The sequence below is a fragment of the Clarias gariepinus genome, chromosome 21 (genome assembly GCF_024256425.1).
Source record: "Clarias gariepinus isolate MV-2021 ecotype Netherlands chromosome 21, CGAR_prim_01v2, whole genome shotgun sequence".
NCBI classification, from domain to species: Eukaryota; Metazoa; Chordata; class Actinopteri; order Siluriformes; family Clariidae; genus Clarias; species Clarias gariepinus.
The window spans coordinates 19,365,023-19,391,764 of NC_071120.1; the positions used below are offsets into that span (position 1 = coordinate 19,365,023).

At 36.6% G+C, this 26,742-nt stretch overlaps 1 protein-coding gene across 1 annotated transcript in view; it reads left to right on the top strand.

Moving 5' to 3' along the window:
• The first annotated feature begins 428 nt into the window (after positions 1 to 428).
• Positions 429 to 26,742, top strand: part of adamts3 (ADAM metallopeptidase with thrombospondin type 1 motif, 3) — an 89,118-nt gene continuing 62,804 nt past the window's right edge. The window contains exons 1-4 of the mRNA XM_053480920.1: positions 429 to 770; positions 1,894 to 1,915; positions 4,686 to 5,086; positions 20,135 to 20,291. Coding sequence (XP_053336895.1) covers positions 714 to 770; positions 1,894 to 1,915; positions 4,686 to 5,086; positions 20,135 to 20,291 — 637 coding nt within the window. The 5' untranslated portion in view covers positions 429 to 713. The remainder of the gene's footprint in view (positions 771 to 1,893; positions 1,916 to 4,685; positions 5,087 to 20,134; positions 20,292 to 26,742) is intronic.

Genomic DNA, 26,742 nt, shown 5'->3' on the forward strand with positions numbered 1-26,742 from the left:
TTAATATATCTTGACTTCAAGTTGAGCCACACTCACTCACTCACACACACACACACACACAAGAAGAAGCCAGTACTTGTCAGAACTACAGTATAGAGTAGAAAACATTCACATTTGACTGTGTGAGAGTTTGTTCAGTGGTTTGATTTCTGTATGATTCCTTCAGCACACAGAGGAGGAACTAGGAGTCTTCACAGTTCACTCTGGCAAAAGTACTACCATGTGTTTTCTTTCCATATTCCTCCTCCTCCTCCTTCTCCTCTCAGCGCGCGCTGCGCTACTAACGGACAGCCAGTGACGTCACACCCCGGGTTGCTCTGGAGTTTATTAGCCAGGTCGCGCGAGCCGCCTCTCTCTCTCTCTCTCTCTCTCTCTCACTCACTTTTTTCTCAAACACACATATACTCTCCGGCACACACACACACACACACACACACACGCGGCTCTGTCCAGCCAGCACAAGGCTCGGACTCACAGCTTATAAGTTAGTTGTAACAAACAGTGACCCGAGTGCTACAAACTTTCGACAGACGCAACCATGCCTGCTTTTTTACTGTTGGTTTGATGGTTACAGAATTAATTTAGTGGCCAAGTAGGTGGATAAAAAAAAAAAAAACTTTATTCTTCTTCTTTTTGTTTGTTTTTTTTGGAAAGACTTGAACTTTCTTCAAGACTGAAAGTTGAAGGGAAAGAAATAAAAAAGCCGACTCGTGATGGACGCGCTGTCACTCAGGTTACTCGTTGTTGTGGCTTTGACCTCAGCCACTTTGGTAAGTCAAACTGCTAGTTTTCTGCTTTATTAAGAAAGAAATTTTGATGCAGCAACACCGTGTGTGGCTTGACAGCAGCCTGGCGTGAAGTTTAACGGATTTAACGGTAATACCGCGATATTTAACGTTAGATGATATTTAAATATTTAAATAAATTGCTTCTGAACAAACAAACAGACTGGTGTAACTGTTAAGTGGTTAGCACTGTTGCCCTCCACCTCCAGGGGTCTGAGTGCATGGAGTTTGCATGTTTCCCCAGGGTACCCTCTGGGTGCTCTGGTTTCCTCCCAAAGACTAATTGGCGCCCCCAAATTTCCCATGTGTGAATGTTGACTGACAGTTCTACCATAATCACAAAAATAGAAATAAATACTATGATAATCACAATTGGATTCCATGGTGCCTAGTTAGACTAAAGAAGTTTCTAGATACTGTAGATGGATGGATATATAGTAAAACTGGTAGTCTGGTATGACTGGTAAGGCGTATTGGTTAACACTGTTTGCTTTGCATTTCCAGGATCTGGGTTCGATTCCTGCGTTAAATTCTGTGTGCATGGAGTTTGCATGTTCTCACCGTGCTTGATGGGTTTTCTCCCACAGTCCTGCCGAAGACATGCAGATTAGGCTAATTGGTGTTCCCAAATTGCCCATATTGTTGTAAATGAGCGGTCGTAAAAATGAGAATAAATACAATGGTTATCACCATTAGCCTCCACGGTCCATAGTTGGACTACAGACATTCCTAGATGGATGGTATGACTGGTAGACTGTTGTGTATACTGAAATGTCCTTTAATTCTCATGTTTCATATTGTATACTTTTAGAAATATATTATATGTACCCCTAATATATACCTTTCAATTGGAAATGTGAATATATTCCATAGTTTAAAAAGTGTTTTGGACACATACAGTCAATGGACTAGTGTACTCTTCATGTATTTCCAGGTAAAAGATTTAAATTAAAGGTATACAATGTGTAAAAATGCGGATCTGTGTATATCTTTGTACATGTTTGTCTATTATAATAACTTGCCTTGCTAACCTAAAAAACATGATCTTTAAATGTATACCTTGACTCTATACATGTGCATTTTGATCAATCTTTCTTCTTTCTTTTAGGCTGGCGAAACTAACAAAGAAGGTAAGACACTTAGCTGAGTTTTGATCCTACAGTATATACTAGGTTTAAGAAATCTGCACTAATGGATTTGGTTTAAATTGGCATTCTAGTAATTATGTGAACAGCGACACTGTTTGAGAGGAGACGCTGGAGTTTATGGAAAGATTGTTAATAGCTCTCAGGTAACCCTGGAGGAAAAAGTGAAGCATAAACAAATTTATTTCATTCCAAGTGGGAGGGCCACATTGGGAAGTTGTGAAAAAACGATGGAATGAATATATATTAACACTTAAATGTAACACTTAATATGCTATTAAGTAACTAGGGTAAAGGTTAATAGCATGCTGCCTCTCAGTTTGTTTATTATTTTCCTTTATTTATTTAATGTATAGTGGCCAGTCAAAAGTTTGGACACACCATCTAATTCATTGCCTTTTCCTGATTTTTATTTCATTCTACATTGTAAAAAAATTCTGAAGACGTTCAAAATATGCAATGAACTTTGAACAGTTCAAATTGAGATGCATTTCCTATTCATGACCTGTAAAGTCTTCATAACAGCTCTAATTGGAGGTGCTGTTTAGTAATTGGTGATTTCTAAGAAAGGTAACTTTAAATGAATTTCTCCTTTCCAGCATAATTTAGGTTTAGGAATCTAGGTTTTTAGTATACTGGACAGCAGATAACATGTATGGTTGCCTTCACAAATTACAAAAAGAGATATAATACTAGTTGACTAATTTGGAACATTTAAACAAATTTAGAGGTTAGTTGCAGAAATTGCAGAAATGACTGCAAGTTAAAGTCTTGCCAAATTTGTTATCAAGGCAATAAAAAAATGGACTCTTAGCAGGTAAGATAACTTTGATTGGAGAGATAATGTTCAGTTACATACTGCTGAGCCTGTTTATTATATTGGAAATAAAATTTGTAAGTAACTTATTAGTGTGAGTATAAAACTTTTATAATGTAAATGAGTAATTATAATGTAATCAAAGAAAAATTAAAGTCATTTATACTGTATATAATTTAAAAAAGGGCAAAAGCAAAACTGCCTTGTAAAAAAGGTTTATACATGTATTAAATAATTACCTCATTGATATATGAGACCTTAGTTCTTCCTTGAGGGACTTCTTTATGTTTATCCTGAAAGATTGGATAAGTTGCACAACTTACTGAAGAAATAGTTACAGTTCAGATAAAGAATTAAAGTCCAATTCAATTAATTTTATTGACATGGGTGCAGTTACAGTAGTAGCATTGCGTTAGCACTAGCATTACCACAGCATTGCCAAAGAAGTATTACTCTTACACCACTCAGAAACATTTCTGTAAACTTTACCAGGCAAAAATGATTTATTCATTTCAAATCATATCAATACATATCTGATAAAAACAACTGATGTGAGTGTTCTTTTCCAGGATGCTATACACAGGTCACTCTATAACTTTAAAAGTTAATTTACTGTGTAGGTAAATTATGGAACTCATATTCCAGCCTTCTCCAGATCAGTCTAATCCAGTGGAACAACTATGGTCTACACTAGACACATTATAATACAGGCTTCAAGACACCATATTGATGCAAGACAAATATAATAAATACATTTATTATATAACAACATGATTCCTTGCAATATGCAGTGTAAGTTGGCAAGGCCTTGTCCAACAACACTTCTTTTAGCTTAATAGGACTGTTAAGCAAGCATGCTTTAAGGCAGATAGGTTTCTACTCATAAAGTTTGTGCTCTGTATGGCATTAGCTCTGGTGCTGCTGCTGAGTGAATAAAAAGGTGTAGGGCTAATATAAAATATTAAACAGGAAAATTGCAATATATGATAGCGGCAGAAAATTTTTCTTGGTAATGTTTTGCATCACATTGGTATTCTTTTTCATGCCTGCTTTACACTACCATCATCAAAACAATACTGAGGGAAACAAATGTATTTTAGATGTAAAGTGTTTATCTGTCCAATATCTATCCATTTAGACATTTGGAAAATTGATTGTGTCAAAGTATATTGAATCTGTCCTGGTGGCTCGTGTTGGTCCAACACTTTACTTACACAGTTTACAGTAGGTTGGGTTCTCTTTCAATTTGTCACTTGTCTATAGGATATCCCCTAAGATGTCGTTTTACTCAGAATTTGACAGATGCCTTAAAAACTAAAAACGTATCAGCTTTATTATTATAATTTTTTTGTACATGTGCTTGAAACCAGACCAGGCAAGGAGGAAAGGCATGCAATTTTGTCAAGCGTAAACAGTGTGCTAGACTATAACATCTGCTTTTATATCCCACATTGGTACTGCAGGCAAATTACAAGGCACTCTGACAGCTTTTTACCTATTTCAGGTGCTTACCTGTATTCAAGCCATTGTTTATACACGTGGCATGCCAAGTGTGGGGGAAAATCACTTTGGAGTTAGACTGTTTAAAAGTGTTAAACATCCTTTGCCTATTAAGTTAACCACAAAAGAGTGTCTGATGGACTACTGCAATATAAATGAAACAGCATAGCGAGTTCAGATAAATAAATAATTAATCACAGACAGAATTCTAGGTTGTTATGTATGCATTTTTTTCTTTTCCTGGTAGAAGGAAATAGTGTGTGGTTAGTAATTCCTAAAAAAGTTGAAAAGTTTGCTCCCTTAAAATCGAGGCTGTATTCAATTTAAAAATGTTAGAGCCTGAACCAAGCAGAGACCTTTTAATGATGAGTGATTTCTCTGTAGGATGTCTGACTGCTGTCTGACCCTGATGTGCTGTCTTTCTCTCCATCCTATCAGACTTCTTAAAGAGCCGACTGAAGGAGTATGGCCTGGTCACGCCTATCAGCACAGACTCTGGCGGACACTTCTTGTCACACCTCCTCTCAGCAAACCACAAGCAGCGTGTCAAACGCAACGTACCCCATGCCCCTAAGCCAGCAGGTGAGAAACTGTTCTTCAACGTCACTGCTTTTGGCCAGGAGTTTCACCTGCGGCTCTGGCCCAACAGAAGACTAGTGGCACCTGGCGCCATGGTAGAGTGGCACGACGAGGTTTTGGTGCCTGGCAATGATACTAAGAATGCCACCCACACAGACAGGATTGTGAAGAGAGAGTCGCTCAAGACGGACTGCAATTTTATTGGGGACATCACTGACGTCCCTGGAGCATCGGTTGCTATCAACAACTGTGACGGTCTGGTAAGTGTTTGCACAGAATGTCCTGACCCTTGTTCTTAATTTGTATATACTGTACATACGTTCACTTTGTTCTTAACATGGCCTTACAATTATTTTTAATGTCTGTGCTAAGTTTGTATCAGATTTATGTTTGATGGAATTGATGTGATGCATGTTTGTTTAAGCAAAAGCCAAAACACACTTGCTTTGTGAATATGTGCTAATGTTATTGAACTTATTGAATAACTCTAATTGTTAAGATAAATAATGAGGGTTCATGACATGGTTATTGATTGGAGATCTCATGCTCAGTAAGGAGGCGTCCTGCCTGTTAACTACACACTCTTCAACAGAATGTGCAGCATATAGACTTAACTTCCTCTTTAGGGCAACATATATCTTCCTTGTAAACATTTGTTTTCCCCGCATGTGGGGGCAGCAGGGTGTTCCGCTCACTCGGGCATGCTCCAGGCTCTCAGAGCTTAAACATTACCATTTTTTACTGTCTTACTAACGGTAATGATTAGCATATTGGAAAGCTATTATCTTTGTTTCACATCAGCAGATGGACTTTTGGTGATAATATAATTAGTTAACAAAAGTAACTGTAATTATTCAGCTCCAGCGTATACAGTATCCTTTGCTCCTCAGGCTGTTGTCCATTAAACAGTACACATCACAACAGTACAGAAGGGGTATTAAACCCAAGTAAAAATTGTACATCTCTTCCCCGACTGCAGTTGAAGTTAGAGCTGAAGCTTATATAAATGTCCTTGATGTAAAAAGCACACAGCGTTTACATTGTGCAGCACTCCTACCCAAGCAACCCCCTCACAGTCGATAACGGTGCCCCGGGTGAGTGTCCAAATTGATAGCCGGGTTGAGTGAACCTCAGGTCACTCCAGGATGCTGACAAATGAGCTGCTGCTTCCAGTCCTCAGGGGTTCAACTACCACTGGGACAAGAGTGTGCTTCCTTTGCTAAGAGTTACCCAGAGGCAAAGCGATGTTTACAGGAAGGGAAAAAATATGGGTTTACCAGAGCGCCAGGTTACACAATGAAGATTAAGAATGTAGATCTCAAATACACAGGTGTTTTCCATTGTTACACAATCTAAAAATACGTCAGTGTGGGTTCTGTGCAAGTAAATCCTGCAAAGAAGTGTTGGCCTACCTGTTAAACATTATTATAAAAAAAGATTTTTGGTTAAGTAGCTTAATGTTCCACAGAAAATATGAGAGAAATCCAACCTTTGATGGAGATTCTGTAATATGGCGTTACAGTTGTTTCCATGGGTATTGATTTCTTCTGCCCTCATACTTGTACTTGTACATAATTAACTATATGAACGATATGCCTATTTAACAATATGTTAGAGGAGCTGTTCTTCCTTTTTGAGTGCTGTGAATTCTGAAACACGTGCTGCCTTTTTACACAATGCATAATGGTAGTTGAAAAGGTCTAATAGCCTTTAATTATACATTGATGCACTAAGGTACTACACAACATAGTCTCCATCAAGCAACGCATTTGTGCCCTTGTTGAAACCTCTGAAAATCACTATTATCACACTTGATGGTCTCCAACTGCATTACAGACTGGTCACAGGGATGAAACCTAAGGCTGGATTGGTAATCTGTCGTACTGGGTATTTTCCCATGGGGACAATGAGTTCTGGGGCTGATCCAATGGATTTTGAATTTTATTTCTATTTATTTAATAATTTATGTTTGCCAGCCAATCATGCCAAGACAGGCTATTGGTTTGTCTCCTATACTGACACCGTAAGCCCTCCCCAGGCGGAGCAGTTACCATTTTTAATATTAATTCCTTCACCCCTTCCCACTTCTTTTCACCTCAAAATGAACAAAAGCTGCGCAAGAAAAAAATTTAAATTTGGAAGTGGATGCCGCATGCGTGTGTGTTTGGGTGGTTTGAACGGTGGTTTGTCCAGTGCATCACCAAAAATAAGAATACCGTAGAAAGTTTTTTTTTTTTTGTAATTTAATTTAAAAACAGAGATGCTTATTTTTTTCTAAATTTGTTACAACTAATCTAAAGTATTTCAAGCCCTTTTTGTTTCATTTTGAAGATTATACCTTACAGCTCATGAAAATCAATTGAGCATCAACTCCGAGAAAGGGAATTTTTAAAGAAGATTGAGATTAACGATAATGCAAATGTATCACTTGTGATGGAGACTATATTGAGTAGTACCTTTGTATAGAGCCGTGGTTCTCAAAGTGTAAGGCGCGCCCCACTAGTGGGAAATACAGACATGACAGGTGGGGCGCAATGAACGGGAGGGAATTAGTGGAAAATCATTAATACAAGTGAGGCTTGAAAATTCGCCCACCCCTTAAGTGGCGAATGACAGAGAATGTTTGAGAACCACTGGTATAGAGAAAGAGTTATTCAACTAACATTTGATGTGTAATGTAAATGACTAGTACTGTAATACAAAGTTTTGCCCACTTTTGCGTTACTTTCAGTACAGCCCCTGTACATGGCTAATTTGTCTTAATGTTCTTAATGTTTAAAAAGCAAGATATGGGTACAGTAAGTACTGTACATAAGCTCTTTTAATGGATTTCTCTTTTTAGTGTATTTGAAATTCTTGTATGTTGTTTGTAATATAAGTAATGAAATATGTGTCTGGGACAGTGTGCATGGTGTCCTGCTACTTTATGGTCGGACTAAAAGGGATCTTTCTCTTAAGCGAGTCTTGAGTGATGCACAGAGTAGAGTTAAAAAGAAGGTCAGTGTAATGAGGTAAACAGAAGTGAAATAAGCAACCAAAGGAACAAAATGTGTTTTCTTACACTGCAGTGAACAGAGAACAAGTTTAAGCTGAATCTAATCTCTCGAAGAAGCTGATCGCCTGCCCGTTACAGTAGTTTCAAAAGTCCCCTGGGTGAAATAATGCACACACTTCTAATTAATTAATTTATCTAATCAATTGATTTGTTTTGGTTTTGAAGTTTGGAGGTCGGGACAGTATTCACCATGGATATTCATACCTACAGTAGACACCAAAAGATTTCCCTATGAGCAAACAGGAATAAACAGTAGAACTTGTTATTCTTTTTTTTAAAGGGTTTATGATCCATAAAAGTGTAGTACCAAAAAGGTTTTATCTTCAGTTACTTGGAATCTCTAGAATTAGGCTATAATCTCAGCTCTCAGAAGAGAACTGATGGTAAAAGTGGAGAGCATCCAAAAGAATAAAACACTGCATGACCTGGGCAGCTACAGTATTTAAGATTTAATTTAATCTGCACAGATTAAAGTCATTTACATTGCATGACATCTTACATACTGCAGTATTAGAATACAGTATGGATACATTGTGTGCTTTTTATAGAATATGTATTTTATTAATAATTACTGATCATGTAAATATTTAAATGAGTTATAATAAGTGTAATGAAATTACACATATAAACTTATTGTGCTTCATAAAAACCAGGAGATGTAAAATATTGTTTTTCCCCTTTTTTTTACTGTAAACAAGTACAATTAAAATTCTACTAATTTGAACATGACTTAAATGCTTAGATAACGATGCATCTAGTCAGTATCCTAAAAATTGTATATAGGTACGATATTTCACAAACTAAACTAATTAGACATCTGCTATACAAAATTCACCACCAGACATTTTCTAGTATATATTTTTTTTAACCACAGAGTCTAGGTTTCCTGGCTCAGAGAGAAGGTATCAAAAAGTATCAAGGAATATCAAAATTTTGGATAACATTAGTCTGAGGTCCTGAGAGAAGTTTAACAATATGCATACATCTCCTGGCAGTAAGATAAAGTGTCATTGTGTTTTTAATCTGGTACTGTAGCTATAACAGCAAGGTTTTTCTATAACTTTACCAGAAAACTGGAAACATTCTTTCGCCTGAAGATGTAATTATCAGAAAATGTAACTGTTCTAAAAATCCTCTAAAGCCTGAATAGCCTGTTAATGTTTTACCACCCTAAGCACATCCTAGAAGACTGGATCTAATGGTGAACCTTGATGGACTGGCTTTGATGTTAAGTGGCCCTCTGTCTTTACTAGGTGTGTGTATCACTGGTCTTAATTAGATCTGCTGCAGGTCTGGAAGTCTTTACGCGTAGCCTTAGTTCTTAGGCCTGTGAAGTCAGTGGGAGCGTAGTGGAATGACCTGAACCCCTGTGGAGGAAAGGCTAAAGGAGGAGTGGACTTGCTAACATGAGATAAACATAGTTCTGGCGTGTGAACATTCCTTATAAAAATGGAGGAAGGAGGAATCTTTAGAGTGATTGTCTGTTCCTGCTGTGCAAGAGACCAGAAACTAATCTTGGTAGTTGGTGTGTGCAGAAACACTTACATGGCCTTTATGCATAAATCAAAGCTTAGCTCTCATAGAGCTGGTTAGACCATTGTCTAATAATAAGTCGACATGACTAGACGGTGGTACACTATATGTTTAAAATTATGTGGATACATGACCATAAAACCCATATAAGTTGTTGCCAGCTGTTGCCACAAAGCTAGAAACACACAATTATCCAAAACGTAATTCTAAGCTGTAGCATTAAGATTTCCTCTCACTGGAGCGAACACAAACCTATTACAGAATGGCAATGATGAGGTCCATGAAGGTTGGTGTGGATAAACTCAAGGGGCCTGCACAGAGCCCTAACCTCAACCCTGCTGAACACCTTTAGTGAAATTTGTAAGCACACCAAGCCAATCTCTGGCCTTCCTGAACCTCAATGCTGAGCTGATTGTGCTTTTGTTCCCCAATGCCATCCCCAGTGCTTTAGACATCCCATCCAAAAACCATGGCAAATTAAAATTGAGTTGCTTCACCTTTGCTACAGTGGGTGTCTGTGAAAAATCTTCAGACATTGATGCTTATACTTAATAGACATCCCTGTGATTTCTATGGACTGGAAGTCATATTTATATTCCTCAGCCTGGTGCAGAATGTCTGCTCTAAATACTTAGTTTTTGGCAGAGCTTCACACAGCCAGCTGGCCTCATGCCCTGCTTCTTGGCCCCATACCACTCCTTTTGTCCAGAACTTAGTGCTGTTAATGAGTGGAGCCAGTGCTCTTCAGCACCATGTCTTTTTACATATCTGCAGTAGTTGCTGTTCCTTAGATCCATGTGCCAATGCAGTGTGGGCTTTGAACTCTTCTTTTTTCCAAGCCCAGTTCATACCTAGCATTCTTCTTAAGGTGGACAAAGAATACTGTGTTTAAATATTCATTTGTGGAGATTTTAAGGGAATCCGCGGGTACGTGGCGATATTATTCTGATTATTGTAGTCGGGTTGGAACATTGCTTGGTGGCCTAATGAACATTCAAGTCTTGCTCAGATGGACCACCACTTGAGAACACTTGTAGTCACATCTCAAAAATTCTCGTACTGTACATGTGTCACCACAGTTTATGTCAAACCATGCCACTTGGCCTACACTTGAAGGAAGAAAGTGATGACAAGAGCAGACCTGAGATACACTGCTGTGCTCAGTTTTCAAGCAGGGTTTCCCTGCTGTCTGACTTTTAAAGTAACGATGTGTGATCCAGAACAAGGCATGATTGTCCTCTTTCATAGGGCACATTGCAACTTTCTTTTTAAAACTCTTTAATTCTTCCCTTTAAGTCTTAAATAATTTTTTAACACTAATTTCTTGTAATAAATATAGAGGTGAGGATTATGCAGTATGGATGGACATATTCTTTTTTTTTTTTCAGCCCAACCTAGGCAATATGATGTAATGAAGTTAGATTTCATTTTAACCAACTATACAAACAAGTCTGACTAAAAACCTTTAAAATAAGCAAAGAAATAACACAGATACATATAATCAAGTTTTATCTGATTGTTTTATAATCAGAAATAATAGCAAGAATATAAGCATTTGGTAAGTTTACTATTTTTGCGACATCATCCCCAAAGTGGTAAACCTTACACGTTAAAAGTAATAAAAACTTAAAAGTTTAAAAGTAATAACCAATAACTTTCTGTTTGCTGTATCTGAAAACCCAAATGCACAGTTTGATATCTGAAGGTTTCCCAGTCCACACAAAAAAATATATATATATTAAAACTACTCTGTGTTGCGTTTGAGTTTTAACGGATAAACTAAAATGTACTTTTTAAATCAGTCGTATCTCGATCTGTCCATTTTCTTGACAATTTATTTCTCGCTTTCTGTACTCATCTTCCACAATGCTTCTGTTGTTGGGTGTGTCTCATTTGGGGGGCGAACGAGACACCTATGCTGTCTCTTACTGACGTATGATCATGAACGCTGACCCAGTGGTCTAGTTCACGGCTCCATACTGCCGTTGGTTAACGTTCAGTACAAAAGCCTCTCTCATGGAGTTGATTTCACATAAATCCTCTTGGTCTTTTATTATTTTTAAAATGTTTAATTTGTATATATTTTATTTATACAAGACATTTATTTTTAATACTTGTTGCACCCGTCATTTTAGGGGAAAGAAGGCCAATTGAAGGAGTATTCATAACGTGACCGCCTTAGGTGTGACACTATATGATCAGCCTTTAAATGTGTTCTTCGTATGCAGCCCCCGAATTAAGACACAACAGTGGTCTCCTAATGCACTAGTTTTAACCAGCCATCCTATCGAACACTTATTTTTCCATCATTGAAGAATTGTCTATTGTAACAGAAATTTTTTTGCATATTTCTGCAGAATTCTGCTGCAGTTTTCATTGTTGAAAAGTAATATGGTTGAAAATCAAAATATTTATACACACACAGGCAACTGGTACTTCTGTATGAATACTTGTTTATGATTGTGAAAAGGATCCTAAACATTGTGAGATATTATGAAAATAATCCATGGTGAAGCAGTGCTGTTATTCATTAAGTGATCGATGTGATTGATCACATCCAGTTTTCTTATGTCGATCGACATGTTGTTAAAGGGCCTGTCTTTGAAACCTGTGAATATGAAAGCAATCTCATATTTAACAGTCTATCCAAGTCAATTGGTCATTCTTAAAAACCTATGCAATAAGCATAGTAATATGTACCAGAAAGAAAGCGGAGTTAATAAAGGTATTGCAAAAAAAAAAGAAATCTATCTGCAATATAAATTTTTCCAGAATCTGAGCAGAGAGTATAGCCATATATACTTTAAAATTCATTGTGCTACATTTATCAGCAGTCTGGTCATCAATAAACCACCAGTGACCCGGTTCCATTGGCAGCCATAGACTTTCTGTTCTTGAGGTTTACCAGTGGTGTGGACATTATTGTAAAGGATCTGTGTTAGATGTTAGATAGTTTTATACAGATAATGATGCTATTAGCTTCCTACAGTATACCTCTTGATTGTAGACTTTGATATTGACACCATAGATGGGATTCTGCAGTCAGCCAAAAAAACAGCCGACTATACACACATAAGGAAAATATATAGTATAGCTAATTAATGTATATAAAATAATTTTATTTGTCATATACACAGTCACATACACATCCAGAATATTAGATTATTATAATATTAATAATATTAATGTTTATATTTGTAATAATATTCATAATAATATAATACTATAATTTAATAATATTATATTTTTCTTTTCCTGAAGTGTGTATACATTTTTTGGCTGACATTACTTGCATCTACAGTGTTTGAACTTTGTGAACCTTTTCGTTTTTATTTAAAGGTGTTCTAAAGTGAACTCTAAAACCCAGCCATCTGGAGCGAACATATTTTCCCCTGCAAATTTTGGCTCAGATCAATGGCTCTTTTCAAGGACTAAAGCAGGTAATGTTTGGATCATCGGACATTGTCCTGGCTCCTGTAGCATAAAAGAATACCTGAACTAAATCAACTTTGGATGTAAGCTGAGGTTAACATTAGCTGTTCTCTCACTCAAGAAATAACAGCTGGGAGTGCCCTTCCACATTTCTGAGCTTCTTCTACATAAATTCCTAAACGTGAATTTATAACATAGGGAAGTCATTTACTCATTGTGTTTTGTAAGAGGCACCTGTGCTTTTATCCAGCTCTTCAAAATGCTTTTCAGAGAAAATCTTAATACTTTAGGGTATAGTCAGGATATTTTCTGTTTCTCAAAGCTAACATATGCAAAATGTTGAGATGCAGCAAAAAGGTTTTCTTTGATGGAATGAACTGGAGCCCGTTACATCCCCCATCCAAGCACGACCGGGCACAAAAGTCGTATTCACTAATAGTTACTGATGTAGGCTGTTGATTCAGGCGAGGAGTTTGCGTGTTGCAGAAGCCTGACCCTTGAGCTGTTTTGGTATATGGTTTGAGGTCCAGGAAGGGAGATGCCTAAGGATATGCAGAGGCAAGCGACTTTTTTAATTTAGCTTCAGCAAAAACCGAGGAGAAGTAGGTCTAGCCGTGTACTTTGGCGACTTATATTGATATATTTATGTGTTTACACATAAAATGCCCCTTCCAAACATAAAAAGCGCCCACATTTTCTGTTGTCATTGCCCTGGACATTGGGGCCTATTCACCCAACGAGGTCAGTTTTATTTTCAGTTAACCAGTAAGTGTTAGACACCACTCGGAGCACTGGGTAAACGTTTGCCACTTTTTTCTCTTGAGAGCACAAAAAGAAACGAGTGATCCTCACTTGATTCGGATGTTGTCTTTTCAAATGGGAATTAAAATGAAGTATTATGTTTTTTTTTTATTATAATTTTTATAGTTTGTTTGGGTTGTTTATATGAAATATGTTTTTTGGGCAAAGATTTGTTTAAAGTGTTAAACACTTTACGAATGTGTGAGAATCTGAATGCTCAGTCTAATGGGTTTGCACCATACAGTTTAGTTGACTACGGAATCTATTTTATTATAATTATTTTTTTTTCAACCCCAAATTTTTACCATAATTTCTATAACCTAAACTAATATTAGTATGACATTTTTCCCCCACTTATCTTTCCCCAAAAAAATCTTTTACTCCGGCAACTTTGAATCTTAAGTCTATAAGAAATTAGTCCATGTATTTTTTTTTTTTTTGCTTTAAAGTTCCTTTTTAAGGAAGGATGAAAATGGCAAGTAATGATGACGAAGGTTTGCACACATTTCTTAACCAAATACACCTTTAAACACACAGGGTGAAAGGTAGCAGTGTCTCAACCTGAATCCATGCATTTTTCCGAAGGTGGTAGCGTCTTTTTTTAAAGTACGTTCATACCGGCTCTTTAAAAGTTTAGACTAGAGGGCTGTCTTAGAAAACTGGACCCCTTCAGCTAAATCCCATATGTTTGTCTTGGCCAAGGGTAGCTGTCTGCTTGGCGAGTCATGATGCTGGGGATATTAAACTGATGGAACACAGGACTCTTGATCTCTTTTTAAGGTTGCTATTTAGGCAATGCAAATCTCCATCAAGCCACCTGCTTTTGTCTCTCACTTGAGCCAAACACCTTATTGGTCTTATCTTTTTTACCACTTAAGTTGACAGCAAACATAGCCATATGGTGTTATACATCTGTCAAGGAGTTTATTTATGATATGTTGGATTTGGATGTGCTCGGTGTTATAAATTTACTAGCAGTAATTAAGATGAATGCTTCGTTGCAGCCACCAGCTTGTTTTCTAGTCATTTCTGCAGCATGTGCCATGTTTGGTAATATTGGTATGCTTGGCATGTGTGGGTAACTCTGAGCTCATTACTGTTTTGAAGTGGTTGCAAATGCTAACCATATTGCGTATCATGTCTTTGTAATCTTTTAGATATGGATGGAACCTGCACTTAAATACAACTATTAAAGGAAGTGGTACTGTAGGTGAATGTAGAAGCCAAAAAGAACTAAATTATTGAGCATCAAGGTGACTCCTTTTAACCTTTATTACTAGGCTGTAAATGAGTCAGTGCAAATAATAGCCTGTATAAAAAGAAATACGATACGATTTTACACCAGGCACATTAACAGTTATTGTTAATCGAGTAATTGCAGGTTAGAATTTACTGGATTAAAATGCATTAACTGATCATTTTTATTTGAGCAAACAATCCATGTTTAAGTTTAGGAATTTTAAACTTAACAACAGCTAATTACAGGGTGCTAAGCTTAACAATCCAGCTGTATCACATTAACTTAGTTATCCTTAGTAGCCAGGCTTCATGCATGGGTTCCGTGATTCCTTTCGTTAACTTCAGATTGAGTCGACCTGCTTACAATCCACCTTGCCTTCTGCCATATTTATTTCTTTAAAACCGATCATTTAACAGCATGAACTATCATATGTTCACTAGCGCATATGATTAAAATAAATGCACATTATTATTAATTATTAATCAATTATTGATTGCTAGCATGTTTAAATGTCATTTAGCAAAATGTGTGAAATTTGCATCCCTAGTTTAGACACACTTGCTGATTAAAATGTTTTTGGTTATTTTTATTGGAACACAATTAATCATAAAAATTTATCTTGCAATATGATCTGGTAGGGAAAAAAAACATACTAAAAGTATGACATATCCCAGGTTAAATCACAATGAGAATATGTGTCTAAATAATCACCATGTCAATTTTTGGGAACAAATCTTGCAGTCCTACTTAGTTTTAAAATCTGACATTGTACAGTATGTGCTATAGATTTTCTTTTCTTCTTTACTGCTTTCAAAAGATAATAAGAGCATTACCACTATGAAATTATACAAATGAAGGTTTGCACGAGTAAAAAAAACAAGGGTTAAACAAATCAAAACATTTTCACATTTTCCATTTTTAACAGTATTCCTAATAAATCTTTGCATACCCTTGGCAAGTGCTTTATGATGACATGCTACCCAGGAGGCCCAAGGAGACCAAGCTCCTCACTGCTTCTCCTAAATTAAATCTTTTAAATAAGAAAAAAAATATTTTAGTTTTAAATTATACAACATACATATTTTATTTAGCACATCTAAAAGCCTAATTGGCAGTGTATGTGGTTCGAAAAAAAAAAAAAATTAAAATTTAAGGCTGCTGCCTGTCATAAAAATAAGACAGACATTAATTATTCATGGCTTTTTCAAAATTATCAGAATATAAGCTGTAGACACTCAGGTCATATCAAGGTATTATAAGACAATTATAAAGACTCATAAATAGCCTGTCATTGTTGAAGATTAATGACTTTTTTTAATTTATTGTTTTCTCACTTTTTACAACAGATAAAAGAAGAAAAAAAACAAAAACAAAAAAAAAAAAACATATACATACCTTAAATAACATAAACAACATAACATATACTGTATACAAAGTGCTTTTCTATTGTGTACAGGAAATAGCATCAGAACAACATAAGCAAAACCTGGTAATAGCCACATAGTTTGTCCTCTTGTAGTCATATTTGGTTTTTGATGTAATCTATGAAAGGACGCCACCTAGCCAAGATTAATGACTTTTAATCTCTTTAAAAAACAACAACAACACATAATTATACATACAAAGTAAGCAGGGTTCAGACATCAGCATCATAGATTAGACAATTCTAAAACAAATGGCCATGCTTTCATAGTACCTAAGCACAGAAGGTCAGCATAGATTTTATGTTCAGCAAGGCACAGTCTGATGCAGCCTGTGACTAGAATTATAATAAATTCCAGTGGGTAGTTCTATGCCCTGACATTTTATATGGTGCTAGAGGTATGTCTGCTCATCTTGTTATCTTTTCATACAAACATTTTTGCATACAAACTTTTCATACAAACTATTTGCAAATTCACCATGGTTTTTTTTTGCATGTGAATTCATTTTGTTATACCCTGATTCTGTATATTTAATTTAAAGTAAATTAAATTAAAGAAATGAAAACAGATGTTTTACTGTGACAGGCTGCAAAGTGCAATTTAAAGATAAATGTAAAAAATTGTTTGTCAGCAGCTACTTCATTTCCTCTCTCGTCCATTCCAGCCACTCATCATTCAGCATCACTAGTATAATCACCGGTACTAATCACCGGCCTAGTCGTCTGTCATCATCTGCACCTGTTTCTAACTGGTTCATGCCTTAAGTTAGATGCTTTTAATGCTTGAATGATTTATAGGTCACTGTGTGGCTTAACAAACAGAAATCATTGCTCTGTCATTGTAAATACAAGAGAGGCTGTCTCTTTGGAAGCAAAATATGAAGACCTGAAGGGTGGTTCAAGACCTTTACATCATGTTAAATCTGGATTGATGTGGTTGAAAAATCAGTGAAAATGTGTTAGTTATGAGATTCAAATAAACCTAATAAAGGTTTAATATACCTATTTCTAGAAGGTTGTTTAATAATTTGTACGGTAGACTGAAATATTTTTTTCAGTTTTGTCAGATTTTCATATTGTAAGCATTTGTATTAAGAAAGAAGCTAACTTTTATGCACAAAAATATTTAAAGCTTTAAATGAATACAAGCTTCTTTAGCCTTCATAAATTTATCTTCAATTATCGCAGGATAAGAAATACATAAATATATTTTTCCATATTAAGAATATTTTCACATGCTAAATGTCATTGCTTTTTCAGTGTTGAGGTTAAGGTTGGGGAAATTGGATTATCACAAATGTTATTTTTATAAATGTCAGAGTTCATGGATTTTGGCTGAAATAGACAGTAAATATGCAAAAATAAACAGTTTCATGTGAGAAATTATTGTTTGTGATTCAACTTTAACAGCAAATATGAAATAGATCAGTAGGTCAGTGATAGCCACAAGCGATTCGGCTTTTTGTGAAGCCTTGCACATTAGTTCTTGAGATATATGAATGTAGCCAAAGCTTAGAGTAAGCTCTGAATGTCAAGGCTAATGCTCCCAATGCTGTTGAAAACTTTAAAATCATTTTGCATGCATAGCATGTTATAGATTTTTTTGTTAACGTTTTGCATTATTTTCCTGCTGCACACAGGGGCTTCTTTTCAGTTTAGCTTTTTTGACTGACTGTGCATTCTGTGAAATAGCTAGTATCTCCTGGAATTCATTCTCCTATTTACCCCGGAATGTTTCCTCTGCCACTCTTACACAACCCCGCAGCTTAATAGATCTACTCCAATGCATAACAATTGGCAAGGTGCTCTTTTTATTAAATGCAGGTGCTTTTTAGCTAACAAAGGATTAGTATTCATTCATTTTATTGAACCAACCCTTCCTGTTATTTCAGCCCAAGTATGCTTTTTTTTTTTTGTGTGCATCAGAGTTGCATGCACCTGATGCATGCAAAAAAATAAAAAAACCTAGATAAGCAAGAAGCATTTTGGAAACAACTGCTAAAGACCAATACTGTGCCAGCTAAATCTTCTTGTAGGCCCTGCTTGTGATTTTGTGGTTTTCTTTTGCATTTGCCCAGCAGGTAGACACTTCTTAATAAGTTTATTGTTCTTTGGTGTTGCACTGACCTCCACAGTTCTCCTTATCTGTAATTTCTCTGTGATATTTCAGACAGTAGAAAGTGTAAATCAGAAGTGCTTTTTATATTCTTTCTTTGCATTGTCAGCATGAATTAATTCAGGAGAAGGCATCGCAGATTAATTCATATGTCCTAAACAAGTTGTGTAATAATTCAATTGATATCTAAAGAGTTATAGAATTATGTCATAAAATGTACAGGGTGTCTATGTTTTTGCACATGCACAATTATTTATTTATTTTTCTTCATAAGTTCATCACATATAAATCACACATTGTAGATACACTGATATTTAATAAAAAAGTGCTGCATGATAGCACTAAGAAGGCCAAACCTGTGATAAGACGAAAGCTGGAATCTGAGAGAGAGAGAGAGAAAGAGAGAGAGAGAGAGAGAGAGAGAGAGATACAATAGTCTTTTAGCACATTCCTGAGCACAGCTCTGAGAGGCTGGACTGTGTACATGAGTACATGAGGCCGGTTCTGGGGTTTGAGGCACTGACTAAAAGAGCTGCTTTAAAAGTGCAAGGAGGTCAGTGCGTGCACACACATTCTTACCCACACCACACGATCTGTACACACATTCACACATACATACCCACTCTCTAGGCTTGAACACACTCAGTGGCAAAGAGATACTCACCCAAGAAGGAACATTTGCAGACAGACTATGTCTGAAGCGTAGTACATTACTGTACATGTAATCTTTATTCTGTACTTTCATTATCAGCATTGATCCTCATCAGTGCACATTAAAGAATATGCAGTTTTTTTTCTCTGCGAAAAAAAACACAGAAGACAGGAGGACTGCAGTATGTGTAAAAGTGTAAGACAATGCACAGTAATGGAAAGAAAAACCCAAATTTGGGAGTGCCTTTTGGAAGTCTGAACATATGGTGGAAAATGAGACAAGCTGGAAGAAAACAGACAAAGGGAGAACACTTACAGTAGCTCACATTGCCAAACCGTAAAAGATAAAAAGATGAAGCAGTCTTGAGTCAGGCGGCACAGTGGTGTAGTGGTTAGCTCGGTCACCTTGCACCTCCAGGGTCCAGGTTTGATTCCCGGCCAGACTTGATTTCTGTCTCTGTGTGCGCTCTGAGTTTGCATGTTCTCCCCGTGCTTGGTGGGTTTCCTCCTGGTACTCCGGTTTCGTCCCACAGTCCAGTAACAAGCAAGTAAGGCTAATTGGTGTTCCCAGATTGCCCGGAGTGTGTGTACTGTATGTGTGTGTGCACCCTGCGGTGGATTGGCACCCTGTCCAGGGTGTACCCTGTCGCGTGCCCTAAGCCTCCTGGGATAGGCTCCAGATCCCCGTGACCCTGAATACAGGATAAAGGAGTATAGACGATGAGTAAGTGAGTCTTTAGTGAAAATGCTAATGACAAGGAGTGGAATTTTCTCAGTTACTTACACAAGATATCATAATACATTACTTTTTATTCCTACAGAGCGCAAAATGTCCAAAATATTCATTATAAAACAATGCAGCTTTTACCAATTGTTTAAATTGTGTCTCAGGTTTTAAAGAAACCTGACAAGACTTTCAAGTGTAAAAAATATGCAGTAATTGACATTTTATTCAGAACTTGATCCTTAGCAGTGCAAGTTATCCGGCCAAATTTCTGCATTTAGTTCATCCCTGGAGCAAAGCTAAAAGCTGTGTTTTTGTTTTTCATCCCTAAAGGCTGGCATGATCCGTACCGAGTCTGATGAATACTTCATTGAGCCCCTGGAGCGTGGCACGCAACAGCATGAGGAGGACGGGCGAGTGCACGTGGTGTATAGACGATCTGCACTGCTGCAAACCCCTTCGGACATCTCATCGGACTACGAACCCCCTGGTGCGTGCCCCGCAATGTCATGCTTTCTTTTTTACATTTTTTTGAAAAGCAAGCTTAGTTAAAGAATAGAGGATCTACATGCTCATTAGTTAGCTCACACTGATTTGCATATTCTAGTTGTTTATGTCTCTTGGTTTTCTGATGAGCATTCATATTTTATGCCAAAAGTTTCAATCATTTGCCATGTCTAGTGGTGATGTTTGCTGTTAGTTACTGTTACTTTGGTTATTGCTTTGAACTAGGAAGTGGAATTTTATGTGCTGAACAGAGGACAAGTAGATTAATACGCACAATATCGCAGTGCAATTTTAGAAAGTAAAATCACAATCCACTTTAGGTGGAACAATGAGTAAGTAGAATCTTATCTATGACCGGAGTGATTTTGGCATCACTCTCAGGGCCAATTGTCACCATTAGGTGCAATCACGATGTGCATCACCCCATGGAGGCCAGCTTCCTGGGGCATAACAATCTGAAACCTTTTGTGCTCAGGGTTCATTGTCAAGCGGGTTTGTTTTACATGGACTTTGTGCTTTATTCAGTCATGCAAACAACAGCTCTGCACACATCAAGGCTCCTAAAATTGCCTATAATTAACTATGTTATTCAACCTTAAAAGCATTGTATTTTCATTTAAAAGGAAAGCAGTTCAGTTATGTCGGATTTAGCGACTTCGTCTCATGGAAGCCTGCACTTCACTCCATCCTCTTATATATAGTATGTATAAAGCATTATTGTGTATATTTTGTCATGAATTATCTTTCATTAAATGAAATTGTTAAGAAATACTTTATAGACCTTTCACAGACCCGTGTCTACCATGATGTCAAATACAATAGTGATCGGAAGCACCTTTACCCAGCGTCAGGCTGCAGTGTTTTTTTTTATTTTTTATAATTAGGTTTGAGATGTATTTCAGAGCCCCAAAAAATTAACATAATAGTATTAGCCTACTTAGCGTAAATGTCAGTGAATCAAATAAGTCACCTCGAGGTCGCTTACAAACATACAGTAGGTATGACCAGTAGGTTCAGACCAGTCTGAAACAAGACCCATACATAATGCCTTCAGAGATGTTCACGGATGTTGTTAAAGCACCATACCTACAAAATTTCTCACCACGCGTAATCAATATAATTACCCATCAGTTTTCGTGTCCATAGGATAATTTTAAAGCATACAAAAAGCCTTGATGCATACCAGTATTTTGATGTGGACTCTGTAATGTGTATGCAGTGCCATTGCATAGACAACTACATCGTCATGGTGGAGGTAAGACAGGCTACCACTTACATACTACCGCCTAACATAATGTTTAATTTGTCATCATAACATCATAACACGATAATAACATAATGATGAAGAAATATGTAAATCCTCCTGAATTTGGTGGCGTTTGCTAGCATTAGAGTTTGCTTATTCCTTTGCCCTTCTTACACATGAGACGATGCTATGAATATGTATATATATATATATATATATATATATATATATATATATATATATATGATAATATATGAATATGTCCTGCTTCTTGCTGAATATTATTATGTGCATTTTACCCCTAATTAATTGCTTACTCACTGTTCTGGGGTTGAATCACAAATAAAGTAAAATGGAACGTGTGCTGTGTAGGGTGGTGAATCTCTTGTTCCAAACACCCAGTAATGCCCCTTGTTTAGGGGGAATGTGGATGTTAGAATCTAGTTAGCTTTGTAGCTCCAGATAACTGTAAAACACAAAACAAGAAACACAACACCTAAGGAGGCAAATAGTTGTTGAAGATGACAAAACATTATCAGATTATTGATAATATTATTCTTGCTGAAAGTGCTTCCGTCACTGGTTACGAATCTGGGTTTTGTCACTGAAATCTAGTAAGTTTTCCTTTTGTTTTTCAGTGGAGGGAACCATGGCAGCCCAACATTGTGATGTCAGGTGCAAAAGGTCTATAAATAATAGCAAAACCAGTTATTAAATTTGACGTATCGTCTAAACTCCATTCCATATGACAAAGCCTGTCACCATCCATGCCTACACATATTTTCTTCAGTGAGGCCGTTATGAGACTTGTTATTTGGGTCACGATAAGGGATGCACAGATCGATCAGCCCATGCCCGGAATTGGCCAGTTTTAAGCTTGATTGGCCAACCAGCTCAGGATATAACCCATTTTGTGCCGATCACGCACAAGCTCCCAAGTGGTACAACAGAAATATATTTGCTCCATCATCCAAAGATCGCAAAGTTCAAAACCCATTACAGCCATCTGTAGCCATGAGCTCTCACGGGGGAGGGGTGCACTCTGACGCCGTGCATGTGCAGCAGGTCAAGAAGCTCGCATCTCAGAGGAAGCATGTGATAGCTTTCAGTCTGTGTGTTAAAATTTTATTTTCAGTTAGAATTTGAAAATTCAACTAGAAAGACTTGTTGCCCTTTATATATAGGTCTAGAATAAAAAGAGAATCAGTCAAAGAATTAACAGCCTTAACAAAAAAAAAAGATCAGGTAAGACAGTTATAATCATTGTATCTCCAATCACTATAATACTTTGTTTTACAATAAATTCTCTACTTGAGCTTTGGTCCCTTATAATGTTATTATCTAAAATTGTATGATAAAGTATCATTTGAAGCATGTTCAACCTGGGAAGCAAGCAAAGCACCTCGCTTCATCTTATGTAATGGCTTTAACATATTTACTGTACAACACCATTACATACATAAATAGTGCATTTAAATTTTTTATTTTATAAAAATTAACCTGTTAAAGTCTTCAAACATGTATGAGACGAAATATCTACAATAATTTTTTTTTTTGCGAGATCGTGTATACTATACATACTGTATAACAGTTAATGTCATTTATAAAAAAAATGAAACAATGAATATAAACAGGCAAATGAATTTAACAGGTTTTTCATACGTTTTAAAACTGAGGATGATGAGTCCTCTAACATTTTAAAGAGTTGTTTCATTTACATTTCCTCCTCAATTTCTTTGCTTTGGAATTGGCCTTAGACTTGCAAATTATATTTCAGTGTTTTATAGATGAACATGTAATACCTGCTATACCTGTAAAATGTCTCATATCATCCCTTTACCTAAAAAAGACATGCACTAACAGCTACAAGTCACAAGCTCTCACGTTAAACCTAATGAAGTGCTAAAATTGGACCCCTATCAATTTGCATATCGAGTAGGCCGTGGCACTCTGGACGCCCTCATCGCACTAACCTATTTAATCAATAAGCATTTAAATAGACCACAGCACACATCTACAAGGAAATTTTTATCTGCCGTTAATACGATGTGACCGAGCATACTGTATTACTGGCCAAGGTGCACCAATGACTTTTACCTCAAATTAATGGATCATAGAATATACTGATGAGACATTTCTAGCAGCTCTTCTACATCAGGAGACACGAGTTTTCAGTATGAGGTGGATCTACTTAAGTGTTGCGATAAAAAAACACTTTAGTGTAAATTACAGTAGAAAAACATGAGAAATTATTTCTGAAATTCTAGGTAGTTCACATTCTTAACAAGGAGTAATTGTCTCCGAAATATAATCATATAAATACAAATACAAATGCATTATGCAGCAGTGTAGTTTGAATATTTAGTGAATATATATATATATATATATATATATATATATATATATATATATATATATATATATATATATATATATATATATATTCACTAAATATATATATATTTTTTACTGACATCACTGAGAATGAAAAATTTATACTTTTTGATGCAAATAAAGTAGTCAGTGTCAGCATTCTGCCTGGTGATTTAATTAAGGGTGGTATCCAAGCATCCTTGAAAAATAGGATGTATGGTTAAGGTGGGTTTTAGGACGTTTGTTGAATGATAGCAAGTTAACTGTTAAGACCTACAGTAAGAATTAATCTACCTTTTTCTGGCTGGCATTTTTTATAAAAATGTGTAAAAGTGGTAAAACCTTGGACCGGCATTTTTATTGTAAACTTGTAAGTTTAGGGTAACCCTACAGTAGTTAGCATGTGATCTGCTATCCTGTCACTAGTTACAGAAGTATTGTTTGCTAATGTCTGTGAGAAGTGCAAAGCTGCTGACACGTGCGTATGTATAGAACTAATTGCACAGTAAACTGTTTATTGGTGTGATAGTTTATCATACCGGAGTAAATGATATCGTCACTGAGGTGAAGCATCGCTACTTAACAAGCAGATAAAATCCTTGATTTGAACTATGCTGCATCTTAATCCAAGTACTTCCCATTCAAAAACTTTCTATGAAGAAGTTTATGATCCTACTGAACATGTGGGATACTCTGGCTCCCTACACCCCGTTACATTTACTACGGTGTGAACGCTTGTCTGGTGGTTGGGGTTGCTATAGAAAAGTGGTGGTGAACTATTGTGCCATTGTTGCAAGTATCCGGGAATGAGAAATGATTACCCTCTCGATTTTGGTTGCTTGGAAATTTTGTTCCTTCATTACAGTCTGAGAATGGGTTTCTTTCTCTCTGCCTTGCCAAACTTTTATACTCCCATCATCTTCATCAAATCACTGTGTAGTCTAGGATGCACTTTGGGGACGACCAGCTCAGCATTTCACTCATTTTCATTTTGAAAAAGTGGATAGGTTTTTTTCCTAGTGACTGCCTTTAGATAAGCAGTCCGTAAAGTTGAATCTTTAGCTTTCAGTTAAACAGGTCGTGATTCAATATGCTTAAATTTTCTTCTGATCCCATAACATTCAGTTCAGCACAGACAAACAGACAGATAATTTGTTTTAATCTGATTCAGTGTAAGTCAGTTTAATTCAAAATAGTTCTTCAGGACAGACAGCTTTTGCGGCTTTCCAAAAGAAACCTTTCTAGTAATTTGACAAGATGCATTTTGTCCCATAATTTATTTAGTACTTAAGGTTATTTATTATCAAAAGTCATGTAAAGAGAGGCCTGTCTATTGGTGGCAGTGTAATACATTACACTGCTTACTGTACAGCTTTAGAAACTTCAACAGGACCTCTATTGAACAACTTGCCTTTCAGTGGTAGAGAATGTGTCTATTGAGTGTATTGCAACACTGACTTGGCCACACCCAATGGTAGCGTGATGGCTGAGTACAGTAAGTTAGCAGACTAGTAAAAAAAAGAAGCGCCACTTAAAGGTGCGTTATTTGAATGCCTTCCATAGTGGGTTAAGTCAGGGTCGTTTTTTGACCATGAGTTCTTTAAAGACATGCTAACAAAGAAAGGAATGCCATGAGCACTAGTTAGTCCTATTCTCTTTTGCTCATCATAAGTGAAATGATGGAGTGTGTTTCTCTTGTAACCTGTTTCATAAGGTGAAAGGTTAAATAGAACATTTTAGAGGGTGTTACAATAGACTATCTCTATGCAGATTAAGCAAGATTTGCATTAGAATTAATGTGTTAGTCCAATTAGCTTTTTGGGTGATTAATAAAAGCCTTTTTTATTATTTATATCTGTAAATAGCAGACAGCACATAAAATCCATTAACATGTCTGCTGAATGTGTAGTGAGTAAGAGTGTTATGGCCTTCAGTGTATTTTGAAGAGCAGGAGAGGGTCTGTGATTGGGGTGGAGAGCTGGTGATTGAAAAATGTTGAGCTCACATCCCAGGACCTCTAGATAACCACTGGACCCTGAACCTCTACTTGATCATTTCAGTTGTATGTCACATGGAATAAATAGTGGTTGGTATGGAAATGCCTGTCAGCAGAATGTTAAAGCATTCTTTTATATATCTAGTGGATCTTATGTGAGTTTGTGAACCGGATGTAAAAACATATATTTATTTCCAACATTTATTTTTGCAAGCGTTAAAGCCTGAGTTATCTCTACAGAGTTTTTCTTCATCCACAGAAAAGCAAATTATATCAGCAGTGTAACAGTTCCGGTTTAGAGTAAATTGCAGCCTTGCAACAGAATGAGCATCTCATCTTGTCTCAACATGTCTCGTCTGTGGACGATTCACTGGTCATGCCTTACATAGATGCTCTTCAAGAGAGGGAGCAACAATTACCAAGAATGGCAGCATAGAATCTATTCTGCCTTACACAGCACTGGAAATTGCACATTTAACGTGGTGTAACTACTGAAAGCTCAGAACAGGTGGTAATTTAAAAATGTTAGATTAACATCAAGCTTGAGGAACAGTGCAGATAGTTTAAGACACCCTTGAGAATTCTTATCTGGTCCATCCAGGAAAGCAGGAGCGGTCAGGCAGATTTAATCTCAGCCACTAAGTGCTCTCGGAAGGGAAGAGCTGAATTTGGTAGTTGGAGTAAAAAAAAAAAGTGATTTATATTTGTCACACAGCTGTGCTAGGCTGAGCTTGAGCTGCCATGCTGGGAGGAATTTATTGAGGTGGCAAGAATGAAAAATGACATGTTGTCATGTTACGTGGTGACACGTAAAAAACT